This window comes from Saccoglossus kowalevskii, chromosome 13 (assembly GCF_978046115.1).
Source record: "Saccoglossus kowalevskii chromosome 13, keSacKowa6.1, whole genome shotgun sequence".
Lineage (NCBI taxonomy): Eukaryota > Metazoa > Hemichordata > Enteropneusta > Harrimaniidae > Saccoglossus > Saccoglossus kowalevskii.
The window spans coordinates 16,442,574-16,468,943 of record NC_140653.1 but is presented as its reverse complement, the minus strand read 5'-3'; the positions used below and the strand labels follow the sequence as shown (position 1 = coordinate 16,468,943).

Sequence of the window (26,370 nt, the reverse complement as noted above, 5' to 3'; positions counted from 1 at the left end):
CCCCGATATTGAGATCGGAGATCAGTCTCCGTCAGTAGCCAGCTTTCGTTCATCAGAAAGACAATTCAGAATAGTTTTCAGTCTTCAAACTCACTTCAACCAAAATCTAGAAATACGAAAATAGTGACGACATTATAAAACACTGTCATCGTCAACGATCTGCGGAAATGTGTTGTGGAAGAGGTCAAAATTGAAACCTTTTCTTTCCCATCTCAGACGAACAAAACACAACCGTGCAAAAGCAATGCCATTTTGTTTTCAGCATCTGGACACCTGAGGGCAATATTGCAAGGGAATTCTGGGATTGTAATGGCTGCGCCCATGTGTTTTGATTACCACGAGAGATTTACTTATTTACTTACCATCCCCGTATGTAGATAGAGCTACCGGCCTAATTACAGATACAGGTAATCTAAAGGTAAGTCATAACATTGCGTAGTTGTCACCACAGTTATACTGTGATAGACTGTGGTTCATATTCAAAACGGTACAGTCGTGATGTAGCGAGTGATAGAATTACTTGTAAAAATGGAACTATTGTAGTTCCATGATGTAAACAAATATTGTATTTTACACGCGTTGTATACGTTGCTATTGGTCACACAACGAACACGACGCGGAATGACGACTTTAGTGCGTAAGAGGAGCAAGGAAAATAAACTATCACGAAAGAAATTAATAACACATTGAGAATATATCATAACAATAATAAACTTCCCACTATGCCATAGTAATAGAATATATGACTGCCAATATTCTAATATAACTGATTCTGTATCTTCTATTTCAGATCGTTGATAGAAAACATATTAGTTTAACATATTAGTAAATTAATTGCCACAATATTGTCACCATGACACGTTGGGCAAGAGGAGGGCCAAAAAAGAGACCCCATGAAGCATCATCATGGGAGGAATTAAAACCCAAACAAACTGACAAATCTTCATTTGTAAATCCTGAACGCATCAAACCTAAAAAACATAAAAAAGTGACAGTGACAACTGAAAAGAATGATGATCCACAAGAGATTAAAAATGAAAAAACAAAATCAGATGAAGAAAAAGAAAAAAGTGAATCTGTCGTGGATAAAATCACAAAAGCAGATAAAAGTGTCAAGAAAAGAAAACCTGTGAAGTGGAATGATGATTTAGAGCAGATTCCAGAAAAAAGATCAAAAGATAGAAAGTTGAAAAAGAAATCCTTGGCGGTGACAGAAAGGTCAGCAGAGATGAGTCCATCAGAAATATTTGCTATGAAAGACAAAAGACGAGAGGATAGAAGGGTGAAAAGAATAGAACAAAGGCGAAACAAAAAAGTAAGTAACCGGTATTGATTGAAACATTGTAGTTGGTATAACCAATAGAAAGCTAGGTGGTATTGCTGTAAACGTTAGCTTAGACCATAATATGTCTTGTTTTTTTTTTACTATTGTAAATGCATTAATTATTCACTGGGTTTTATTTTCGCTGATGAGTAAAATCTTCTAAATTAAATCTATGTAAACATGTAAAATAACAATAAAACTCATTGTTTCCTTAAATTATTATGCTCAAAAACATAGTGAAAATAAATGGTAATTGCCCATTCACATTGATCAATCGATACCATGTGCAGCTCTGTTGTCTGACAGTAAATGAACAGGTTATTGCATGAACAATATAAAGAAAATTTACTGTAAACCAGCAACATTAATTTATCACATTTGGATATATCAACCTATAACAAACCCACCACTTTTCTTTCACTTTAAAAAATTCATGTCATTTTTATTCAGAACATTTTCTATAAACTTCTTACATTACCTCCACATCAGCATTCTTTGATGTCTGTGACACACTATAACAATATGGCCAATTTCTTTTCTCTCACGTTATCACTCTACATACATGAAATTCGTTGGCATTTCTGGGTATAATAATTGAAATAAATGACTCAACATTGACCATGATTGCAAGTCATAAAACACAGAATTAGAAGTTTTTATCACATAGCTTTACATTATCATATAATATTGAAAACCTCTATTTATTTAAAATATCCTCAAAATTTAACAAAATTTTAAAATTCTGATTGTGGTGATTTATAACAACATAGCACCATAATGGAATCAAGAGAAGGGTTCACATGTAGATGTGTTTGTCTTTGCCTTAAATTATCTTGCCATCGACCTATCTCCTCATCCAATATGCTGCTGTAGGGAATTCATTATTGTTTAAATAACAGGGCTTGGAAAAGAATTTCTCTCTTATTCTTGTGCACATCCATTATTGGACACATCTCCATCCTTACCATGCGCTGTCAATTTTCAAAGTTGCACATTTTCATTGGTCGGTACCACATGCCACTATTACCAGAGGATAACTTGACAGTTTTTGACATCATTCCATATGCACGAACAAACAAACAAGATGGTGTTTGAATCAGAAATATCTTATGTGTTACATTTTTCAGGATGTTGGGGGAATATATTCAAAATAAAGTATGGTGCACTGTTCATGATAGTGTGATGACCAGCCTTTGACAGGATGTTTGCTTAAATAATGGGCTTGACTGCATTTAACCAATTAGCGTGAAAATCCCACAGCTTTCTAATACAAAGTTTACAGTACTATCAGTACATATATATGTATCAATTTTATTGATACATACCACACACAAATAATTTTTTATATCAATATATTAAATTTGTGTGAAAAAACTAAATTTTGAATAACAATAACAAATGTTATACTAGTATGTCGTACTAAAGATTTCACTTGGATCCTTAAGCCTTTCATCACCAGATTTTTCGCCCAAATTTGTCTGCACTTTCTGCTTATATTTTTCAATATTTTGGGAATGAACATAAATTTTGGAGCCAACAGACAAAATTTGATTAAATTTTCATTTTTTACTTGTTTTTTTGTGTCCCAATCTCTGAAGGAAAGTGCAGACTATAAACAGGACTATTTTGTGAATTTGTGATGAAAAGATGGAACTGATGGTGAGAAAGTTAAGGTACCAACAGGGGTAAAACATGATAAAACATTGTTCTGTGATTGAGACATTCTCTAAAAGTTAGTATTCATTCCACCATAACTTTTGCATCATTTAAAAGCTTAGATATATATTGTAAGGGGTTACCTAACAACCAATTGTGCTAGTGTGACTATTCTGACCAGTTTTGGTAGCCACATGACAAAATTGGTTGTTTGGGAGAGATGGACACCTGATAGGAAAGAATCCCATGTGACACCTTTTGTTTTTCTGTTTTGCAGGTATGTTTTCATTGTCGACAGCCGGGTCATGGTGTAGCTGACTGCCCTGTAATTTTAAAAGCTAATGATCAGGGGATGGGTATATGTTTCAAGTGTGGTTCTACAGAACATACGTCACACCAATGTACTGCCAGAGTTGATAAAAAAAGAGGTAACTTGTTCCATATATTTTCTCTCTATTTGTTTAGTGTTATGTGATGTATTTCTTCAGAAATTGCTTGTTTAAAAAAAATGAATAAAGCGACCAGATTTTAAAAACTTACTAAAATCTTGATTCTCATTTACAGACAAGTTAGTAAACTAAAATAATTGCCATACCCAATTTTGTAGGGTCAGAGTTCAAGGAGATTTTTGTCAAGTTAAAGTAGTAGTTATGACTGTTATGATAGTTTATTTCTTTACAGCCATATTTTGTGAGAATTGATCTGTGTATAGCTTATACATGTAGTGTTTGCGACAGATGTGTAATAGTAAAAAAAAAGTGTCCACTGTTCTTAATCAAGACTTGGATCATGTCATTATGTATACATGTAACGCCATCGTCAAGGCATGTCAAATACATGGCTATGAAATAGCACCCTGTAAAACAAAATGACCACTTGCCGTCCATTTTGAATCTGATTTTAGTAAACACAATATCAAGATCTCAATGTTCAATAAACTAGTATCTGCCCATGAAAGATCAAGACCCAGTTGGAATGGTACAAAAGCTTTTTTGATACATTTTTAGAACTGAATTAACACCATTCTATGATTTGTATTGGATTGTGCAATGACTGCATGTATAAGCATATGTGTGACACAATGTTTCAAGTTTAAAAGTTATTGGTCAAGGCATGTAAGAGATATGGCTCTGGAACAGCATTCATTAAAAAAAAAATGGTACCAGCCAGCTTTTTTGAATCCAATCTGAAAAATGATGATTTATGCGTGTACATTTAAACTTAATTGTCCACAAATATCTATGGTTGGCACATACATAGAGTTCAATCTTAACTTTTTTACCACAAGATAAATCATTTTTTTCGTATATTCTTCAATTTGAGTAAATTTTCAGTTTTTACTTGAAAAATTTGGAACTTCTAAAGGAAAGCGCAGACTATAAACAGGATTTTGTGAATTTGTGATGACAAGAGGGAACTGGTGGTGAAAAGGGTAATACATATACAGTATTGGATTAGCAAGGAATAATAATATTTGACTTCCACATTTTGGTCTTCAGTCTTTGGAGGTCAAGGGTTACCATATATTGTGCTGTTATCGGACTTGTTATTCATGACTGGGCAACATTTAACACCTCTGTATTATTTCTGTAAAAAGGAACTATTCGGTCAACTTTATTTTAAAAATATAATCTTTGTAAATATTTATACTATTGGTAAATCAAAGTTTGTCAAGTGTGCATGTATGACGATGAGCTCTATATCGTTAACACTGGGACAATTTGAGGTTAATGTAACTAACTTAGAAATGAACTACATGTGACCCACATTGTCACCTTCCTTTATTTATCCACTGTGATTTATATTTTGAATTACATTTCATGAGAGGTTACATTTACATGTAGAGTTGTTCTGTAAAATTCTGAATTACCTAATTATTATTCGTATTTTATATCATTCTTAATAAGTGAAAACAAATAGCAAAACTTCATGTTGTAACAAACTTGTCATTTTCAAAAACTGCCAAGTTAGTTGGATTTTCAGGAAAATAACTATTTTACAAAGGTATCTACAAACATGCATTAAGAACTTATTGAAACTTTTATTATCCACTTTATCCATGTCTAAACATCTGAATAATACAACCTTGATGGTTTTGAAAAATGTTGAATTAAAACATGTTTTCTTGGCTGTCAATTAATGGACTGATAGTTCTCATGTTAATTTGCATTCTATTTAAAAACTGAAAATTGAGCTAAAGTTTTCATCAAACTGTACAGAAAAAGTAGATGTGGTAAAAAGAACTTCAACAGTGAAGAGATAATGATTGGGAGAAATTTTCATCATGTTTGATGGCTATAATAATTAATTCAATAATTTGCAACAGATGTTACGTGTGAGGAAGATCACAATGTGAAGTCACACAAAATACTATGTAGCAAGTTGTCAAGGAACTCAGGTCAGAGTTCATCTCAACATCTTTTGCTTAAGAGTCCTTGCTTATTCATATTTATATGTTCAGCATATGATTTTAATAATAGTGGTTTGTATAAGTAAACTATTTAAATTACAGGTTTTATTATTGCAGGTGTGTTTACTTTGACTTGTTATTATCAGTAAATGCAGTTTATGATATGCCAGATTATTTTTAATTTACACATTCCATCTCATTCAACCAGACAGATCCAAACTTTTTATCCACTTGGCGACAGAGTGAACTTTCTTTAAAACTAACTTTTCAGTTGTGTTTCATGCTATATAAGACTTTTCACAATACATTAGTAAAGTTTGCTTTTAATCACCACATGTATATTGCCAGTATGTAATTTATATTATATTAATTTTGTAGCGTTAAACTAAAACCCTTCCTGTGAATGTGGATTTTGATATTATTATTATTATTATATCTTAATCTGTGTTGGTGTTTGTAATAAAGTACATTATTGCCATGATTAATCACCACTGAATTTGAAAGGTATAGACTCGCATGATCTTCATCACATATCAAAGTTGCATACCTTAGCTGTACAATTCACAGTGAGTGATGACGTGATTCTATTTTTTAATCTGATGTCACATGGCAGATAAAACCACTAGAATCCAGGGGAGTGAGAGTGAGAAGTGTTAATTACCGTATTATACAAGTAACTGAAACTTAGATATTAATCAATTTTGAAATACAAGTTTCAGGAAAAAATATATTATCATGGTGAATTACAGAAAGTATACTTCACAACAGTTAAACAGGCTTTTGAACATCCAAGTAAAACACACCCACCTTTTGCGGTACACCACTGTCATGATTGGTATGATCCATGATTTGCACACTACCTTTATATGATACGAGTGCGCAAAGGGTACTATCAGCAGCAGTACGTCTCGTGAGAAGCACCAACACAACCAAGTAACAAAAAACACCATGGCATCCAATATTACATCATTGAAGGAGCAGATAAAGGAAGACATGCTGACATGCAGTCTCTGTTTAGAGATATTCAAAACTCCTAAATGTCTACCATGTCTACATAGTTTCTGTGAACGCTGTTTGCAAACTTGGGTTACGAAGAATGCGGGTCAGTTAGTGTGTCCGATCTGCCGACTGAAAGTGAACAGTAATGTAAGCGATTTACAGACAAACTTTTTATTGACAGGTCTTTCTGATTATATGGCTACAGTGAAGGAGCTAGAGAACGATATAAATAAGTGCGCAGCTTGTGATGAAGGCGTGGCAGTGACACGCTGTACAGACTGTGCTGAATATCTCTGTAAATCATGCACTACCGCACATAGACGTCTCAAAATAACTAAAGGTCACCAGGTCATAGACTTAGCACACTATACTTCAGAAGTGTCCTTAGATGTGGAGATACCACAACCTATTGTGTACTGTGATAAACATGAACAAAGTCCAGTTGAGATCTACTGTGAAACGTGTCGTATACCAGTCTGTACCAAGTGTGCTCTGATTGAACATCCAACCCCCAAACATCGGCATCAACACATGGAGGACGCTGCAGAAAAAGGCAAGCACCATCTACGACCACTTTTAAAACAACTGAAAGACACAATCAACAGTACAAGTGATGCAACAAACAACATTGACCAAGAATTGCAGAATCTGAGACATTTTCGTGATGACACTGAAAAACGAATTGATGAACATGTCCAAATCATCATTGACAAACTTTTAAAAAAACAATCACAGGCAAAAAAAAAATTGAACACGATTTTTGAGAGCAAAAATCAAAGTTTAGAATCACAGAAAAAGAACCTAGAACTGACAAAAGTCACATTAGAGAGTGTGGATGATTACGCAGAAAATCTGATGAAATTTGCCAGTCCTTCACAATGTTTACTTTCACTAAAGAATGTAATAGATCGTGTCAATCAGGTTTTGAAAACTGAGATAGAGATTAAACCGAAGGAGGATAGCAGGATTTGGTTTGTTGCAAACAATGCTCTTATTACTGAGCACATTGGCAATGTGCATTCCTCAGTGGAAGTGGAAGGACTGACAAAACTCATCATTTTAGGGAAAGAAATGCAGAATACAGGCAGTTCTTCACTACAAAAACAAGATATTATAGTGAAACTTGTGAATCCAAGTGAAGTAAAGGAAATTGTTCCAATATCTCCAAGGAATTCAGGGAGTTTGATTCAATCAAACATAAATTTTAAAGAATTAGGAAAACATTCTTTAACAGTGAAACATTGTAATCAGAAAGTGAAAGATATGCCATATGAGATTACAGTGATCCCTCCTGTAGAGACTGTTCAATGTTTTGGTTCTAAGGGGAGTGCTCCATCTTTCTTCAAAGCACCCCATGGGGTTGCCATAAATCATAATGGCCATATAGTAGTTTGTGACAGTGGCAACCACAGAGTTCAGATTCTAGACTGGAATGGCCGATGTATGAAATGTTTAACATTCAACCAGTTTCCCAAACAATTTTGGCCTATGGATGTATCAGTATCTGCTGATGGTAGATATTTTATTTCTGATGTGAATAACAAACAAATAGTTGTATGTACAGAAGATCAGTTGATAACCACCTTTGATCAAAATGAGGGGATCGGTCCTCAAGGCATCACACTGACAAATGATGGTTATGTACTGTTTATAGATCGACAGGACGATAGACACTGTATTAGAAAGTATACAGTAGATGGTTTACATGTCATGGCTGCTGGAAAAACTGGGTTCAAAGTAGGAGAATTTATGAAACCATACAGTATTGCAGTTAATAAGAAAGATCAAATAATTGTTTCAGAGTTTGGCAACCATTGCATCCAGGTGTTTGATTCTCACTTTCACCACATTTTCTCTTTTGGTTCAATTGGATCAGGAGAGAATCAATTCAAAGGTCCCTGTGGACTTGACGTTGACAGCGATGATAATATCTACATTTGTGATCCTAATAATAAGAGAGTATGTAAATATTCTCATGATGGTAGATTTCTATGTCTCATTGCAGAGGGAGAGTGGGATTTTCCAACCCGTATAGTAGTGAGCAAAGTTTATCCACTCAAGATAGCAGTTAGTGAATTCAGAAAAAATGAGATCAAAGTAGTGTATTTGTAGATTGTTTTATTATTACACTTTATGATAATTATTGTTTCCAGGACACTTGAATTTTTTTCTATGTTCAAACAGTACAGTGTTCAAACATCCACAGAGAACACCACCATTGTATGTTAAAGGGTTGTATTTTGGTGATAACTTTTATACAAAACCAATTTTACTGAAATTTCAGGTCATTTTGTGAAATATATCATTTACACCAGAAAGAAAAGATGATACAATTTCACTAATTGTTCTCAACAAAACTTTTTCTAATATCACGACGATTTATAAATTGTACATTTTAATTTTAACATCTGAAAAATAAAATACTGTAAAAGAAAAATATACGTTGTATGCATTTTATTTTTAACATGTTTGATGTTGTGCCAATATTCAACACAATATAAAGTAATGGTTTGTGAGAAAAACAATACAATTCACTACGTTCAATTACCCACCATAGACTCCAGTCAATCAAAATGACTATTTTGAACTGTAGGCATTAATCAGCGATTCTGCCGGAGACGGAGAGATAGAATCTAGGTCAGGGGAAGAAGCCCCATGACCCCAAGATTCTTTTACCCCTTATGTCACAAACCCATGCGACCGAGGCCAGATGGCAGCTACATAGGCGGCCGTACAATCACTCTTTCTTTCATCTCTGCCTCGGGAATGATTCTGAGCGGCTCTGCCTGGCTCTGTTGCTTTTTCCTGTCCGGGTTTCTAGCGTGGGTCGTCGCCGCAGCCGCGGCATCCGACATTCTAGCTGGTAGGATAAGTTTTCTTGTTTTTTTGCCCTCGTGTCATTTTCCCGTTTGTGTGTTATGCTTTTCCACAACAAAGAAATTAAAACCTGGTGCCACTACATAACCACATGTTGGTTTCATGGCGGCACTGTAATTCGTTTCCCTCATGCATGTCGTCTTTTATTTATAATGTATTTATAAAAGGATAGATGCACTGGCAACACCAGAGGCTCGCTGCCGGTATTATCTCCTCAGTTTTTGAGGTGGATCTGCAATCAGTGTACACAGAACTTGCAGGAATGGAACCCGCATGCTAAATGCTACCGTTGTATCACGTGCGTTCGGGGTTCGGGTGTCTGCCCAGAGAATATTTGCAATCACTGGGGTTCTGAAGCCTGGGATTCTTTCCAGCAGTATGTAAATATAGTCGAGACTGACTGCGTTGCTCGCTCGCTCGTGAAAAGGTCGCACAGCAAGTGCTATCGGCATGGGTATGAGTGAGTTGTGCGTTGGCATGAGTGATAAGTCCTTGCGCTTGTGCGTTCTCATACCGGGATACCAAGCAAAGGGCCCAATAGTAGGGGTGCCAATGTATTTTGGTCTCCCCCCGCTGATAGGAGGGCATCTGCACAGTTTGTTTTTTCAGGCAGTGCGTTACCCAACTTTACCGACATCACCGAGGCTGTGCTCCTGGAGGTCTTTCTTCCTATGGGGCCTGTGCTTGGTCCCGTTGTGGATCCATCCTCGCTCTGCGCCGTTTTTTGCCGCTGAAATGAGGGCATTGGTTGAAGGACTGTCGAGGCAAATTGCGTTGTGGCAGGCAGAGTAGACCACCTGCAGGCGGAGCGAGCTGTCTCCACTGCGACCTCTCAGCCGGCAAGTAGGAAGAAACACATAAAGTACTGTTCGCATTCTAAACATGTCTTTTCCGGGGAGGCCCCGTTCCCAGCCGTGACCCCCCCCCCCCCCCCCGCTAATTCGGGGGAGGCCGAGGCTCAGGCTAGTGGCAATGGGTCTCCTCAGGGACCTCAGACACGTAACGCCAACCAGGGTTCACCGCGCGGTTCCGGACTGATTAATTTACCTTCAAGTCCGAGCTCCGCTCCCTTCTCGCCAACCCACAGGCGTTCCCAGAAGGACCCGACCCTGTCATGAAACGCACTCTCTAACACGCTCTCGCTCACATATTTAGGCTGAGAGGTGGCAGTTCGTTCACGTCGATACAGTGGGTACCTCGGGCGGTCCCTCAGAGTCCACATTGCGTAATGACTCGGTGACCACGCCGTTGGGGTGATGCGGAATATTATCAGTCCAGGTGACACTATGTATATTCCCCGGGATCCAGATCGACCCCATCTCCACGTCTCACCTGGTCCAGCCGAGTGCTGAGCATGGCGGACAGTGTGCAGATGGTGTTGAGGGGCAGTCATTAGTCAGCCATGGAGGAAGTAATGCCAAAAGCCCCGGGCTGGGGTAATTTTTTGCATAACCCCTTTCTCTGGACCAAATGCTATCCCATCAGGGCAATCATGGATTCGGACCCCAATTTGTGGGACAAAACCAGAAGACCACCGACCGGACCCCAAGGCTTTTCTCCAGACCCCGGTACCACAAACTTCTGTTTTGCTAACCGGGTGAAGGGGGACGGCCGAGTTCCATGGTCATTCTCATCGACCCATTCTGAGACTACCCAACATGCCCTGAGGACAGAGTTGCGACCCATCAATTTCCTAGAATTCGTGGGCGCCACACTGGAGTGCATTCTTGTGCGTACCCAGGACTCTGAGACCTCAGACGCAGAACGCACTCGACTCCTAGCCCAGGTGACACAGTTAATGGTAGGCCACCACACGGTTATGTGCAATATCCTCCAGTGTCATATGGCTCTCTTGGCCGGGGCTACTACTTTGCAGCGGGACGCGGTTTTAGACGCGTGTGTTTTCGCCGGCAAACTGAGTCAGGGGGTACGCCACCGTTCAATCTCTTGCGGCAAGAGATCAGGCTACAGCTTAGTAACCCCAGTGATCTCCGGGGAAGCTCACCTCACGGTAGAGTAGAATCCCCCCTCTTACACGCGCCGAACCCATGGCCACAGATCCCTGTCGCACGCAGATTGCGCCGGTGCATTCCGGCTTGGAGACAGCGGTTAACCGATCCCTGGATGCTCCAGGTGGTCACACTCAGTTACAGAATACCACCGCCCCTGTCAGTGTCCTCCCCCCGTTGGGTGCACTGCCAGGGGATCCCCCCAAGGCAGAAGCAATCAGACAAGTAGACAGTTTGCTAAGAAAGGGCGCCATACACAGAATAGTGCAGCCAGCACTAAGTCCGAGCTTCTACTCAAATGTATTCGTAGTACCAAAATCTACAGGCGGCTGGCGTCCGGTTCTGGACCTAAGCAGATTAAACCAGTATGTGCTTCTCGATCGATTCCGCATGGAGACACCATCCAGTGTTCTACTCTCCATTCACCGGCTCGACTGGCTAGCCTCTTTAGACTTATGCGACGCTTACATGCACATACCGATGCACCCAACGAGTTGCCCTCTCCTTCAATTCGCCCACCTGGGCCAAGTATTCAAATTTTGGGTGCTCCCCTTCGGGTTATCCACAGTGCCCTACGTGTTCACAAGAGTGATGAAACAGGTAGTACTGCTGCTCCACCAAATGTCGGTACACATCAATCCGTACCTAGACGACTGGTTGCTACACAACCCAGACAAAAGGTTATTAGCCAGACATGTAAGGCTTACACAGGATTTACTTCACTAGTTGGGCTTTCTAGTAAATCCCAAAAACTCCCATCCCGACTCGACTCCACAGTTGGTGTTTCTGGGCATGGAGTTTGACACCGAAGTAGGCCTGGTTCGCCCATCTCAAGCGTGTTGCCTAGTGCTAAGCAACCTAGCAGAACGCTTAGTCAGCGTTCCTTCAGTGTCCCTCCGAGAACTAATGCGGCTTATCGGAATGATGACCTCCGTTCGAAGGGTAGTTCTCCAGGCCGCACTATGCAGCCGCCCGGTCCATTATTGGAACACCGAGCTCACCTACGGGAACTAAACATGCGAGTATTGATCCCGGACCAAGTAAAGGAAACCCACTCGTCACACCTTTGACTCTGGTAACAGACGCCTCCCTCCAAGGGTGGGGAGCGCATCTATTGGACAAACATGCCCATAGAATATGACCCCCGCAGTGGGTTTGGGATGACCATATCAACTGGCTCGAGCTGAAAGCAGTGCACCTAGCACTTTCACGCTTTCGACCCGAAGTTCGAGTTCGAGTCCTGCTCCGCACAGACAACACAGCGGTGGTCTCCTACATCAACAAGAGCAAATTCTCCTCTGGTGCCTGGAATACAATGTAGAGCTAACCGCACACCTTCCAGGTCCGCCCTTTCGAGGTGCTTCCGTCTCCAGAACACGGAGTGGCAGATCCCCCAGTGGGTAGCCTCCAGGCTGTTTCGGCTATGGGACGGTCCAAAGATAGACCTGTTCACCGCACCCCGGAACGCCAAGCTCCCGACATACGTAACACTCCTGCCGACACCAGGAGCCTGGGCCGTGGACGCCTTATTGATCCCCTGGTCCCACATGGATGTGTACGCCTTTCCTCCCTTCTCGCTAATTCACCGGGTACTGGAGAAACTTTGACAAGAGCCCACCTGCATATTAACTCTGGTGGCGCCCAATTGGCCGACCAAGGCCTGGTTTCCGCTCCTGCTGGAAATGATAGTCGAAACACCGGTAGTGCTGCCGGACATACCAGACTTGCTGTCCCAACCGGACGGCACACTACCAGCAAGCCCAGCAGTGTACCACTTACACGCATGGAGGCTCTCAGTAGACTCGCGTAGACGAAAGATCTATCTAAGCGGGCTGCCAACGTCCTGGCAGGGCGAACAGGGATTCCACCAACGCTGCCTACGACTCGAAATGGCGAGCATACACCAGTTGGTGTAGTGGAAGGGAGATTGATCCATGCCATCCCTCTATCGACTTCTTTGTCCAATTGTTTGACGAAGTGGGTCTGTCCTACGCAGCGATCATTGGCTACAGGTCAGCCTTGTCCCCCGCCATAGAAAACTTTTTGGGGTCAAGTCTAGCCGATTGTCCCATTATTAGGAGACTGTTTATTGCTTTCCATAATCAGAGGCCCAGGGCCTGTTCAAGGGAACCGCCCAATTGAGACCTGTCGGTTGTTTTATCAGCCCTAAGCAGACCTCCCTTTGAGCCCCTTGTTTCAGCACTACTCAAGTTTTTGACGTGGAAAACAGTCAGGTAGGCGCTGGTCAGAGCTAGGCGCACTGTCCTTCGCGGACGGTTGTGCCGCCTTTATGGATGATCAAGTTGTACTAAAGACTCAAATCAAGTTTCTCGTCAAGAACAAAATTCAAGGACACGATCCTCAACCGATTGTCATCTCCCCAGCTGTCAAATATTGTCGGTCCGGAGGATCAGAAGGAATTGCTTCTCTGCTCGGTCTGAGCGCTGAGTTGTTACAAGAACCGTACCAGGTTTTCCAGACGGGGACCAAACACACGTTTTTGTGTTACGGCCCTGGCAAACAGGATAAGCCGGCTTCCCCGACTTCCATCTCCAGGTGGATTACTGCGACTGTACTGGAGGTCTATAATACACTATCCTCCTCAACACAGACCTTGCAGAGACACCAAGTACGAGCACATGAGGTCCGTGCGATTGCTAACTCACTAGCGCTAGCGTCAAGCGCCCCCCTCAAACAGATTCTGAGGCTTCTGGAGAATGCAGAATGTCTTCATCAACTACTACCTAAGAGACACTCAATCTATTGAGCAGGGTCTCTTCAGGTTAGGCCCCGTCTTAGCGGGTCAGGCTTTGATTACCGACCCAGTCCGAACGACCACAGGGGCCCCTGCGCATAAGTGATAAGTCAGTCCCGGCATTCTTGCGGGGAGATTGTCTGTACCACTAGCACTTCCTGGAAGCTCCCAGGTTTCGCTTCTTTTTTCGACCTACGCGCTCATGCAAACTCTTTCGGTCCTACTTCAAGCTTATCAGCTTGGGTCTAGCTTTCTTGGGCACACCGAACCCTGTCACCACAGCAGCATTGGCTTCTTGCTTCAGGGACAGCACAGGCAAGGTAAGACACCACCCTTCTTGGGTCTTCACTATGATATTGAGTTTGTTTTTATCTCGGACTGGGAAAAGTCTTTCATCACTTTTTCTGTTTGCTCGGACAAACCTGCCACCTATCGGTGTCCGACTCTGCCTACAGTTCAAAATAGTCATTTTGACTGACCGGAGTCTATGGTGGGTAATTGAACGTAGTGAATTTAGGCGAGGGTTCTTCGAACCCGTCTATTCACATAGTTCATACCCACCATAGACTCTGGGTTCCCCCCAACCACCCCACTCTTTCCATAGCGTTGGTCTAAGTCCTCGAGGCGGAGAGAAAGGACGGCCGCCTATGGCGCTGCCATGTGGCCTCAGACACTTGGGTTCGTGATGTAAGGGGTAAAAGAATCTTTGGGTCATGGGGCTTCCCCTGACCTGGATTCTATCTCTCCGTCACCGGCAGAATCGCTGATTAATGCCTACAGTTCAAAATAATCATTTTGACTGACCGGAGTCTATGGTGGGTAATTGAACGTAGTGAATTGTATTGTTTTTCTCACAAACCATTACTTTATATTGTGTTGAATATTGACACAACATCAAACATGTTAAAAATAAAATGCATACAACGTATATTTTTCTTTTACAGTATTTTATTTTTCAGATGTTAAAATTAAAATGTACAATTTATAAATCGTCGTGATATTAGAAAAAGTTTCGTTGAGAATAGGCGGGTTCGGAGAACCCTCGCCTAAGTCTATGGTAAAGATTGCATATTCACTGAGACTAATTTACCCCATTGGGATGTCAGCAAAATTAGTGAATATAAGACCCAGTGAATAATTAAGACTTGTACATTAAAAGAGTAAAATATATATTGCCAAGATAACATGAATTATATTTCTATCCTCATAACAATATTCTCTTATACCCATGTACAATGTCCATTGCTGGGAAGTACTGTAGAATACTTTATTTTCGCTTGGAATTTATTTTCGCTATTTTCGCTGAAGGGATGATTCCGTGAAAATAAAATCCAGCGAATATACTTTTTTTCCTATATTTCACATTAAACTCATGAAAAATCAGTGAAAATGAATTCCAAGCAAAACGCCCAAAAAGCCTTTTCAGCGAAAATTAATTCCAGCGAAAATAAAGTATTCCACAGTATCTAGTTTGAAAACAATGTAGTCGTGAATTTGTTTGACAGACATTAAATCGTCACATATGACCTACATCTTTGTTTCAAATACATTACAATTGTACTGTGCGCAAGACTCTCTGTTGAAGTGTCACTATGCATATCTCTTGGGTCAATCTCAAAAATGTAACACTTGATGAACTACAATAACATTTGTATTATTGCAGGAATTAATAAGATAAAATGTAATTTGCGAATTTGCTTTATTTGACAGTTGAATAATAGAGCAGTAGAATGCACACTAGTGAAAACCTCTTCTGGTTACACTAGCAAAAAAGCTCAGTGCATATTTAGAGATGACAAAAGAAAAATGATAAAAAAAAAATTGTGTTGAACTTGTTTTTGTGTGTGTGATAATGAACACTACATTTGAATGAAGTAACTACATATATCATGCATTTGATGTATCATACTCGATGTAGTTAAACACCAACCTGACAACAAAAGAATAATAAAAAGTTATAAAATGCATACATATTAAAGCAAGAATAATGAACATATGAATTTGTTAATTTATTGTTTGTTTGAATTTCATTTGCCAAGTCGTTTGTAAATCTGTGTGAATTGAGACGTTATTCAAAGATTACCAGTACACGCTATTCTGGATTACTAAATGTTCAAGATATAGTATGGTATCACATTTTAAGGATAAATTGGGAAAACCTTTGCGAAACATGGTACTTTCGAAATTGACAGAATATTAATGTTGATATTATTCTATCAGCATGTTCCACTTGTATTCAATCTTTAAAATGATTTTTTGAAAAATAATATGTTGCTATTTTATCTGTAGGAGAGTATCCATTTGCAAGATGTTTTGTGTGCCATAAGATTGGTCATCTATCCCGACAGTGTCCAGACAACCCAAAAGGTCTTTATCCATATGGCGGTGGGTGTACCATATGTGGATCTGTGAAGCACTTTGTAAAAGACTGTCCAGATAATATCAGTCTTATTGGTGAGAAATAATTGCTTACTCAGTATTTGGTAGTTTTTGTTTTGAACTAAGGGTTATAAATCTAACTATTAAAACAATATTACTCTTTGAATGCATGTCGACAGTAGCCTGAAATGTACACCGCATTCTACTATTTATACACAACTCTATAATTAAGTAAGACATCAGTATATCTTGTAACACATTGAGATTTATGCAACTGTCATTTATACTATGAGATGTCATTGGCTATGTTCATTGGCAACACATTTCATTCATCATGATTGGCTGTGTTTACTTTGACGTCATGAGATATTTCTAGTGATGAATCTCACCTCCCACGGAGTAGTGTACAGTGAGTTGTATGCCTCATTGATTGGTGGAGTGACATATAGCGAGCTCGAATAGAACGCACCACATACAAAATAAAAATTCTAGGCATAAGTTGAAGGACAAATTAATAATATGTGGAACTTTGCTTATAGGTTCTAGGCATTATTGCAGTGGTGTTTAACAACCTCTGCTTTTTAACTCTGCTGTCGAATAAGTCAACAGAGCGGAGCTGTTCATATGTTCACCACTTCTATAGTTCACATCACATATGGCGCACCTACAGCCTCTGTAGTTCACATCACATACGGCCCACCTACAGACCCTTCTATAGTTCACATCACATATGGCCCACCTACAGCCCACTTCATAGTTTACATCACATATGGTCCATTAACAGATCCCTCCATAGTTCACACCACATATGACCCACATATGAGTGTCCATTGGAGTCACCTATACATTTTCGACTTCTTCATGAAAATAGCAATTTCGCTTGCTTTGATATTTGGTGTACCAGTATATGTACATGTATCTTGGATGGACCTTTCTCAAATTTGTCCATCTCGTGATGATATCTTTAATTCTCTAATCTTAGTGAATAATTTTGTCATTTTTAGTAAAAATGGCTATTTTTTACTTCTTCTTAAAATTGGCTAGCCTAACTGCTTTGACATTTGTAGACGCCTTGGGTTGACCCAATCTGATTAAAATCTGATGTAGTGTACAGGCTTTAATTATTTTGGCTATAAACTTATTTTAATTTTATTTTTTATTACTTTTGTTATTAATGCCTTTTTATTTTATTATTTTACTTTGATTTTGTGATATTTTTAATTCCGCCCTACCTAGGTAAAATAATAAAATAAAATAAAATAAAATAAAAGGACATTAATAACAAAAGTAATAAAAAATAAAATTTTCTAATTTTAGTGAATATTTCAACTGTACAGTGGAGCTATATCAGTCGAGATATATCAGCCAGCAGGCTGCTTGATTATTGCATTTGTGGAGTGGCATTTTGTGAGTGGAATGCCACATAGTTAGTGGAATCTGCACATATAACAATTGGAGCTCTGCTTTAGTTTTTGGTGTTAATAGTGGCGTATAGCATGTGAAATGCTGCTGGATTCAAGACGTTAGTAGAATTCCGCTCAATTCCAGCCAATCCAATTCTGAATTTGATACTATGACATAATTTGAGTAGTATTTTGTTCATACTTTTTGAGTTTTGTATTAACATAGACATGATATGAGAATGTTTACTGTGCACGGAAGAAAGTAATTAACATTACATCGTACCTTGTTGTGGTTTAATCAACAGAAAAAGAGAAAGCAATAAAAGAACAGAAGTTATTGTCCAAGCAGCAGAAGCGAAGTATGGAGAGTGCCGATGCTGAGATTGGACTACCAAGACAACGCAAAGTAATAGCAAGACCAAAGGGACCAAAAATTGTGAAATTTTGAACTGAATCCTGCGTGTAAACCTACAATGTGTTCTATGTGACATATACGACATTTGTGAAATTCAAATATGTAATGCACAACAACTGTAATACCAATTGTGATGCTATAGGCTCCAGAGATTTGGGAATTTAAATAGGTAATTGGTGAAATAGTTTTTTTTTAAAGGCATTTTGGATTAAGATTTTTTCATTTTAGATTTGTTAATCCATTGCAACAGAGGATTAGCAAAGTGTAGATTTTGAGCAGAATGTGTCTTAAATAAACTGGATGTGAATGATGAGTATCAACTATGTAGTGTCATTGGTTATGGGGGGGGGGGTACCATGAATGTTGAGACATGTGTGTATTATTATTATTATAAAAATATACTTTAGAAGTGACATATGTTCACCGTGTACTCATATAGTCTTACTATTTTAATATTTTAATATTTCCTGCATTAATAACTGTATACTGTATTCATTGAATTCCTAGGTTCTGACAACTATTCTTACATGGGGTGTTTATCAAAATAAATAAATATTTTGATATTTTGTATTGGTAGCAATTCTTTGTTGATTTCAAAATGTGGTTGCGCTCAAACGTTAAATATACAAATGACTCACTCTGGTTCACATCATTTTCACTAACAGCTCCCTCTACAGTTCAGTCAGGACAAATGGTAAAAGGGCATATAACCAGATTGTTTTGAATCAGGATATTTTGCCTTATATCATGTTGGTACACTTTATATATGGCTTATTGAGAAGAACTACACCAAAGCCAGGGGTCGAACACAGGTTGCTCAGGGAAATGTGTTTCTACTTGTTGATGTTCATTCCATTTAGGGTTAGTCTTGACCGAGTCTTTATTTAATGTTGTGAGATTCAAAGACAAAATATCCTGATACTTGCAGTTCATTTCACAAATGGACCAACATTTCCCTCTGCACTTCATGTTACAAATGGCTCACCTGCAGCTCTATCTGTAGTACACACCACATGTTCTGTCAGCTCCCTATGTAATTGTTTATGGTTCATATTATAATAGCAAATAATCAAATAGCTCCTTCTATAATCACATCATACATGTATGTGGCCCAACTACAGCTCTTTCTATAGTTCACATCACATATGGCTCGCGTGCAGCTCTCTCTACAGTTCACATCACATGGCCCACCTCCACCCTTTCTATAGTTCACATCACATATGGCGCACCTACAGCCCCCTTGATAGTTCACATCATATATGGTGCACTTGTAGCCCCCTTCAAAGTTCACATCACACATGGCCCACCTACAGCTCCCTCTGTAGTTCACATCACATTTGGCCCACCTACAGCTCCCTCTGTAGTTCACATCACATTTGGCCCACCAAAAGCCAATTGATGTATGCGCACGCTATATACCTCACGAATAGAACCTCACAGATACGACCTCACGAATAGGACTCAGGAAGTGACGTATTGATTGTTCAATGGCGTTGTGGCACATTATAATTTAACGTTGCCGGGCCCATTAGTATCAATATATTTGGTATTTCGTAAATAGAAACTGAGCTCGCGACGTGGACTCGGGTCGCACACAGTCGGACAGAGCAAGGGAGCAAGGGAGTGTTTGGTTATTGAATGACCCTTGGTTTGCGGTGCTACTATTCGATGACTCGCGATGTAACGGTCGGTACTGTGACTGATTCAAACGCCGTGTGCCGTTATATTCCTGGGCACAGAATGTGTTTTGAGGCCTTCGAGTTCCAGTTCATAATCTTCAACTTACCGGTAGTGATGTTTTCAACAATTAGATTTTTCGGTACTTTGTAGAAGTTGGTCATGGAGAGCGACACGTTTACTATAGAGTCCTGTAGGTCCTAGCGAAGTACTCTGATGACAACAAACAATGATGCTCGCAAGATAATTCTAAAATAAAACAGCGTTTGCTTATAATTATAAATGTGTGGGTTGAATAGAACTGCGGTGCTGTCTAAATTTAGCTTTGAAAAACAGATTTCCAAATAATCTGGGTGACAGGAAACTCTCAATCTATTACATAAAATATACATGATTCGTCTTCATAGACTAAAAAAATATTTGACCCATTATTTGAATCGACCATCAGCACTAAATTTCATGTTTTAATGCTGTAATGGAATTATTTACGTTCAACAAACTTATATAGAACTCACGGTTTCACGTTTTGTCAGTCCGTGCTATTACAGAGAATGGCATTTTCCAGTACACTAATAACGCTTTATAAATGCTCTCAGAGTGCAAATATTATTTCAAATGACAGCAGTGTGATGATACCATTCAAGCGAATGTTTTATTTGCAAAATCAATGTCGAAATATGTAAGATGGTATGTTTTAATAGGTGTTCTAAACTCCACTTCTTATTTATATTAGAAAAGGTCTTAAAACTCAGTCTCCATTTTGGGTAAATTGTACTAAAATGGATATTCAAATTTCGACATTTTGATGAAGATGTGTTGTCATAATAAGACATAGTTCTACATTACACTGAAAAGAGGGGTTAAACAGTTTGAAATGAGAACTCCGTAGCGCAGAATGTACCTATACCTCTCCAACACAAGGAGCTTCAACTTGGCAGGGAACCCCTTCCATTCACGATGAATCGTCATTTAAGGATGTAACCCTGCATAGTGTCTGTCTTTCTGTTGTCTAATAAGTATATTAAATGAGATTGGGTAATGCCAAAGAAATATTATTTTCTATTGCTATTTTGAAAAATTATTATACTCAGTTTAGGTGATGAATTCCACGTCTTTGTTTCACTCATTTAATGAAATATACATTGCACTTACTACTAAATCAGAAAATACAACAACAGCTACATACAAAATAAAACAATATAGAGTACTGAGGCCTTTCATAGAAATGTAGATGTTTTAAGAATTATCATATTTCTACCGTTAAATGCGATTTCAACTTGTTCATTAGTACGGCTGCCAGTGAATGCAATTCATATTCACATAACTGACTTGCAGTTGATTGCCGAATGCACTGTGAATCAAAACACATTTAAAAGATGCGTAAACTAACCACTGAGCTTAATGTTTCATTTCGCCACGGTTTTGAGAATATGGACTACTGGCAATAAGCCCCTGCAAAATTCGCTGATTGGCTTTAATACTAACCTCGGAGTATGCAATGTTATTTTTCTTTTAAGGGGCAGTTACACGTGATTCTTTGTGAACCCTGTGACAGACTCATCAAGGCGTAAAAGACAAAATATCCGACATGTACATATAATACACATATCCATGTGATACTAGTATATGACCCAACCATCCGACTACACTATACATATCCATGTGATACTAGTATATGACCCAACCATCCGACTACACTATACATATCCATGTGATACTAGTATATGACCCAACCATCCGACTACAACTACACATATCCATGTGATACTAGTATATCATCTCAACCATCTGACTATACTACACATATCCATGTGATACCAGTATATCACCTCAACCATCCGACTACAACTACACATATCCATGTGATACTAGTAGATCACCTCAACCATCCGACTACAACTACACATATCCATGTGATACTAGTATATCATCTCAACCATCTGACTATACTACACATATCCATGTGATACTAGTATATGATCTCAACCATCCGACTATTTTATAAAGTTTATTCTTTACTCTGGGTTTTAAGTGTTCAGTCAAGAGAGCAAGTAAACATTATTCCTTGCAAAATCCGCTATTCTTATGATGATGCACAGACCCTCTGATGATACAAGGGTTCTTCAGCTTTTTAAATAAATTTCAAATACGTACACAATTTTTTAAAAACAACAACAACAACAACAACAACAAAAACATTCAATTAACAAAAACATCAAAAGCATACCCTATTGGCGTAATTTCAACACATCAATAAAAACGATTGCCCTGTTAGCATTTTGCCCATCTTTATTCTAAACACCGAATATACATGTTCCCGAATGAGGTTTGCACATCCAACATTAGCCGGCCAAAAAATGAAAATATACTTCTATGAAATCCAGAAAAATCATTTTGAAAAAAAATATAATTCATCATACCACCATCATGATATAATTCAGTGTTTGGCTGAACTATTCATTACAAATTAACTCACATCAAAATGTATCATACGCCTTAACGATTAGATCAACTAAGTTCTGTATTCAGGAAGGAAATTATACATATTTATGCAGTTAACACGCCAGTCTGTTCTTCGCGATTATTCAGGGGCGGGGGAATTCTGAACGTCACGTACTACTAAGTATACCTTACCGGAGATTTGCTGGTAGGTTCGCCGGAGAGATTCACAGAAGAAATTACAAAAATGTAAAACTTGAAGATTGATTAGTAACCTCTTTTCCGTTTATCTTATATGTCGGAAAAAATATACCCGTATTTTGTTTTCTCGATTTTAATAACCCTACCTACGTGTAGACATTACTTTCTATTGCATAACCACATTCACGGGCATGCACGCGGGGGAGGGGGTGGCAGTTGATACATAGCTGGGTAGGGAAGTGCCCCTGAGTGCTCAAAAGTGTGGCCAATTTTATAACTGGATAGTGGCAAAATCTATACCCATGTTTATACCAAAGTACCATTTCTGTCCTCACTGTTTATTTCGAATAAAACAGTTACCTAGGGATATGAGGCCGGAATCTGAGGTGGAGATATTCGCTCATATACGGAACCATAAATACACCAAATTGGGAAAATACTACCGATATTCATACCTATCTTGATCAGAAATAAGACCGATACTTATTTCTAATATTCTAAAAACGAGAACCACTTCAGGGGCACGTAAAATATGCCGCCACTCGAAAATCAAGCTGAAACCTTTTGTGTCAGCACAATTTGCCCCTCAAAATGTAGGAAATAGCTTAGGTTGTAGAGGGTCTAGATTTCAAAATTCAAGGAAGAGTATGCCCCTGGGTCCTCCTAGTAAGCGAGGGGTGATGAGCTGATCTTGCCCCTCCATGGGATATTTCGTTCCGCCGCCTCTGTAAATCATAATAGCGACTGATTTGAATATCTCGGCAAAATGTATCCTTGTTTATATTACTGTGACCCCCCCCCCCCAATACGAGACCACAAAATCTTTGTGCGCGTGTGTTCTCTAGAAAAGTTTGTTCTAGATGATTGGATATAAATTGTATTATCTGATGAAATGTTGAAACCTTTCTACACAACGGAGCAAATGTAACTTCCAGCCATATGCGCTAATTGTTGTAATCTTTCATTTTCCTTCGCAGTGCTGCAAAACAGCACGAACAAGTAATATTAAAATTTACTGTTTTGTCTATTATGTTTCTTTAAGGTTTATGCACACTACGAATTGTTTCCATAAAATGTTAAGAAAATATTGTCGTAACTAATAAGTTTTTGTTGTGTGATAAGTAACTGCCATTTTCGACGGATCAACATGAAACCTCAACCGCAGCCTTTCAAATAGAGTCTGCGATGAACCTCAGACCAATGGTCTGACATTTACAGATAAATATCACAACTGGGACGAAACGAAACGTTGGCATGGCGACATCGATACACATACTGTAAAATGACTAATTTTCACTTGGTTTAAATTTCGCTGATTTACCATTTCAGGTATATTAAGTGGGTTTTAAATTCACGGTTTTGTCATTTAGATAATGTATTCTATGCTAAATTTTACATATTCACTGGGTTTTAATTTAGCGCATTTTTCATTCAGCGAAATAAGCCAAATTAAAACCCGGTGAACAATTGATCCTTTTACAGTATATGGCGCATTACGTGTGAAATGCGAGAAAGTTGTAAATATGCACAATGCTTTCAAAACCTTATGCTTTCACAAAGCTTAGAAGACAGGATGCCCATGCACGATTATTTGTTCAAATACAAATCTGCAATATATGACCCTGATTTAGAGCTTGTGCTGCTGGGTGTAATCAGACCAGACGTCACAAACATGATTTATTGGTTGTCATCGTGGGTGGGAAAGTCCAATAACGTGTCGGCAGATGAACATTTGTAGACGGAGTACAGTTCATATAGCTGACGGCCGTACGTGGCTACACGGGGGTCGAAAGTTTTTTTGATAGTGGTTTGTCATCAGCTAGGTCAGTTTACCAGCTACCCAAGTTACAGTTGGTTTTCCAGTTCTCATCACGAATAGCGGCTACTTTTGTTTGAAGTAGATATAAGACGCATAATAATAATAACTGTATTTAAATCTACAAATACAACACTATCAGATATTGACAATAATGAGCTAAAATCGTCACAAATGTCACGGATATACGATAAAATAAAAAATGTATTTATAAAGCATTGGATTAACTCAATTAATGATGATAACAGACAAAATACTAATACAAAAAACAAACTGAGGACTTACAAAAAATTTAAAACAAACTTCATTTTGGAAAACTACTTAATTAAGCTAAAAAATAAAGAACTGAAAAATACCCTAACTAAATTCAGACTGAGCAATCACAGTTTAGAAATTGAAAAAGAAAGACAAAACAGAATCAAAAGTAGCGACAGAATCTGCAAATTGTGTAATAAAAATGATATTGAAGATGAACATCACTTCCTCATAATATGCCCAGTATATAGTAAAGAGAGGGTCGTTTTATACAATAAAGCTGAAAAGATTATTCCTGACTTTACTAATCTCACACCTGAAAATAAATTCATAAAAATAATGTCAAATAATAACTTAGCAATTCCTCTGGCACAATATCTGAAATACAGCTTTGCTATTAGACAGCAGCACCTACCCCTGGTACTTAGTCATTCACTTTTTCTTTTATTTTTTTTTTACACCTATTCATTGGGTTTTTGTTTTTATATTCAGTTTATAGTTTTTTTTTGGTGTTTTATTTTACTTTATTATATATTTCCGTTACTAACTTTTATTCTGTTTTTAGTCTGATTTTGGTTGTCTTTAAACTATTAGCCATTGTAATTTGATTAATTTTTTTTCTGTAATTTTTGTTGTTGTTGTAACCTTTAACCTCCTTCAGTAGGTTGTTATGAGTTAATAAATTGTACTGTATTGCATCTTTAGAAATACGCAATTTTCTATCAGTACCGGTATATAGCAATAACTCCAAATGTATTAGAACAGTGTACAGAACAGTGTTGGGTGCTTCCGCAGTAAGCTATTTTGGGGGTTATGTATTGCATGGAGTTTCATGTGTAGCCAGCTGACAATGAATGTTTGTTAGTTCATGGTATTATCAGCACTTTTAATATGAAAAACATTTAAATATCATCTGAAACAATTTCTTTTCATTGTAATGTTTCAGTGTCACTTTATTTAACCCATCGAGGAAAGGGAATTATTTCCTGGACTCGAGACTCAAGTTAACAAATGAAAATAGCTTATAAGATGATTATCAAAAAAATATTTTCATTATAAACTGAAATAATCTGGCAAAATATCTGTCCTGATGTTGCACCCACATCTACACAATGTTGATAATTCCAGGTTAGCCAGCATTAATTTATATTATATCCAGTATACAGTGCAGTAATGTTGGTTTCCATACAGCTTGTTCTAAAGAATATAAAGGAAAAAATATGGCATTCTTTATCAGCATCCTCAGTTATATTATATAGGTTCTCTAATAAAACACAATTTGTTTTATAATAATTGTAAATGGTTGCAGTGTTGTTCCATACTAAATAAACTTGGTTCTGAATGTCCATATGATTTGTGTGACATATTAGACGCAAAACTGACAATTGAGATTTGTGTCCACAAAATATAAATAACTGTACATCCACAATTATGAGCAACTAATTTAAAGGGCCAGTGAAAATTTGCACCACAAATTTCATCAAGTATCTTAAGTAGGTAAAGATAATTTTCCAAAAAAATTGAAAACTGTAAATGTGCTGCCTTCTAGATGACTAATATGGCAAGTGTCAGTTCTGCAGTAGCAATAATTAGCTATTTAAATTTGAACAGACATCAATGAAAATCAGTTGTCACTAATACCCTCATAATTGTATTAAAGTTGCCTACAGTGCATGTAAGTAATATACTGGAATGTGGTGGATACTTATGTCATCGTCATCTCAACATTTTATTACAAACTATGGAATTATAAAC

General features: G+C 38.3%; 3 protein-coding genes across 3 annotated transcripts in view; 2 read left to right on the top strand and 1 right to left on the bottom strand.

Annotated features, from left to right (window-relative positions):
- Nucleotides 1-284, bottom strand: part of LOC100374066 (angiogenic factor with G patch and FHA domains 1-like) — an 11,677-nt gene extending 11,393 nt beyond the window's left edge. Inside the window, exons 1-2 of the mRNA XM_002732711.4 lie at nt 198-284; nt 8-106 (exon numbers count right to left, since the gene is read on the bottom strand). The gene's annotated coding sequence lies outside the window, so the exon portion shown is untranslated. The remainder of the gene's footprint in view (nt 1-7; nt 107-197) is intronic.
- LOC100374218 (uncharacterized) lies at nt 262-18,795 on the top strand. The gene is made up of 5 exons (XM_006813958.3): nt 262-418; nt 791-1,315; nt 3,258-3,408; nt 16,320-16,484; nt 18,118-18,795. Exons 2-5 carry the CDS (start codon nt 854-856, stop codon nt 18,258-18,260), a joined length of 921 nt encoding a protein of 306 aa, XP_006814021.2. The 5' UTR covers nt 262-418; nt 791-853; the 3' UTR covers nt 18,261-18,795.
- On the top strand, nt 6,339-8,501 carry LOC144348073 (E3 ubiquitin-protein ligase TRIM45-like). Its single transcript, XM_078007574.1, has one exon. The coding sequence runs from the start codon at nt 6,339-6,341 to the stop codon at nt 8,499-8,501; it is 2,163 nt and encodes a 720-aa protein (XP_077863700.1).
- Nucleotides 18,796-26,370: the final 7,575 nt, after the last annotated feature.

Coding starts and splice junctions, on each gene's coding strand:
- LOC100374218 (XM_006813958.3), top strand. CDS start 854: ATGACACGTTGGGCAAGAGGAGGGCCAAAAAAGAGACCCCATGAAGCA. Junction 3,409..16,319: donor CAGAGTTGATAAAAAAAGAG/GTAACTTGTTCC, acceptor TTTTATCTGTAG/GAGAGTATCCATTTGCAAGA. Junction 16,485..18,117: donor AGATAATATCAGTCTTATTG/GTGAGAAATAAT, acceptor TTTAATCAACAG/AAAAAGAGAAAGCAATAAAA.
- LOC144348073 (XM_078007574.1), top strand. CDS start 6,339: ATGGCATCCAATATTACATCATTGAAGGAGCAGATAAAGGAAGACATG.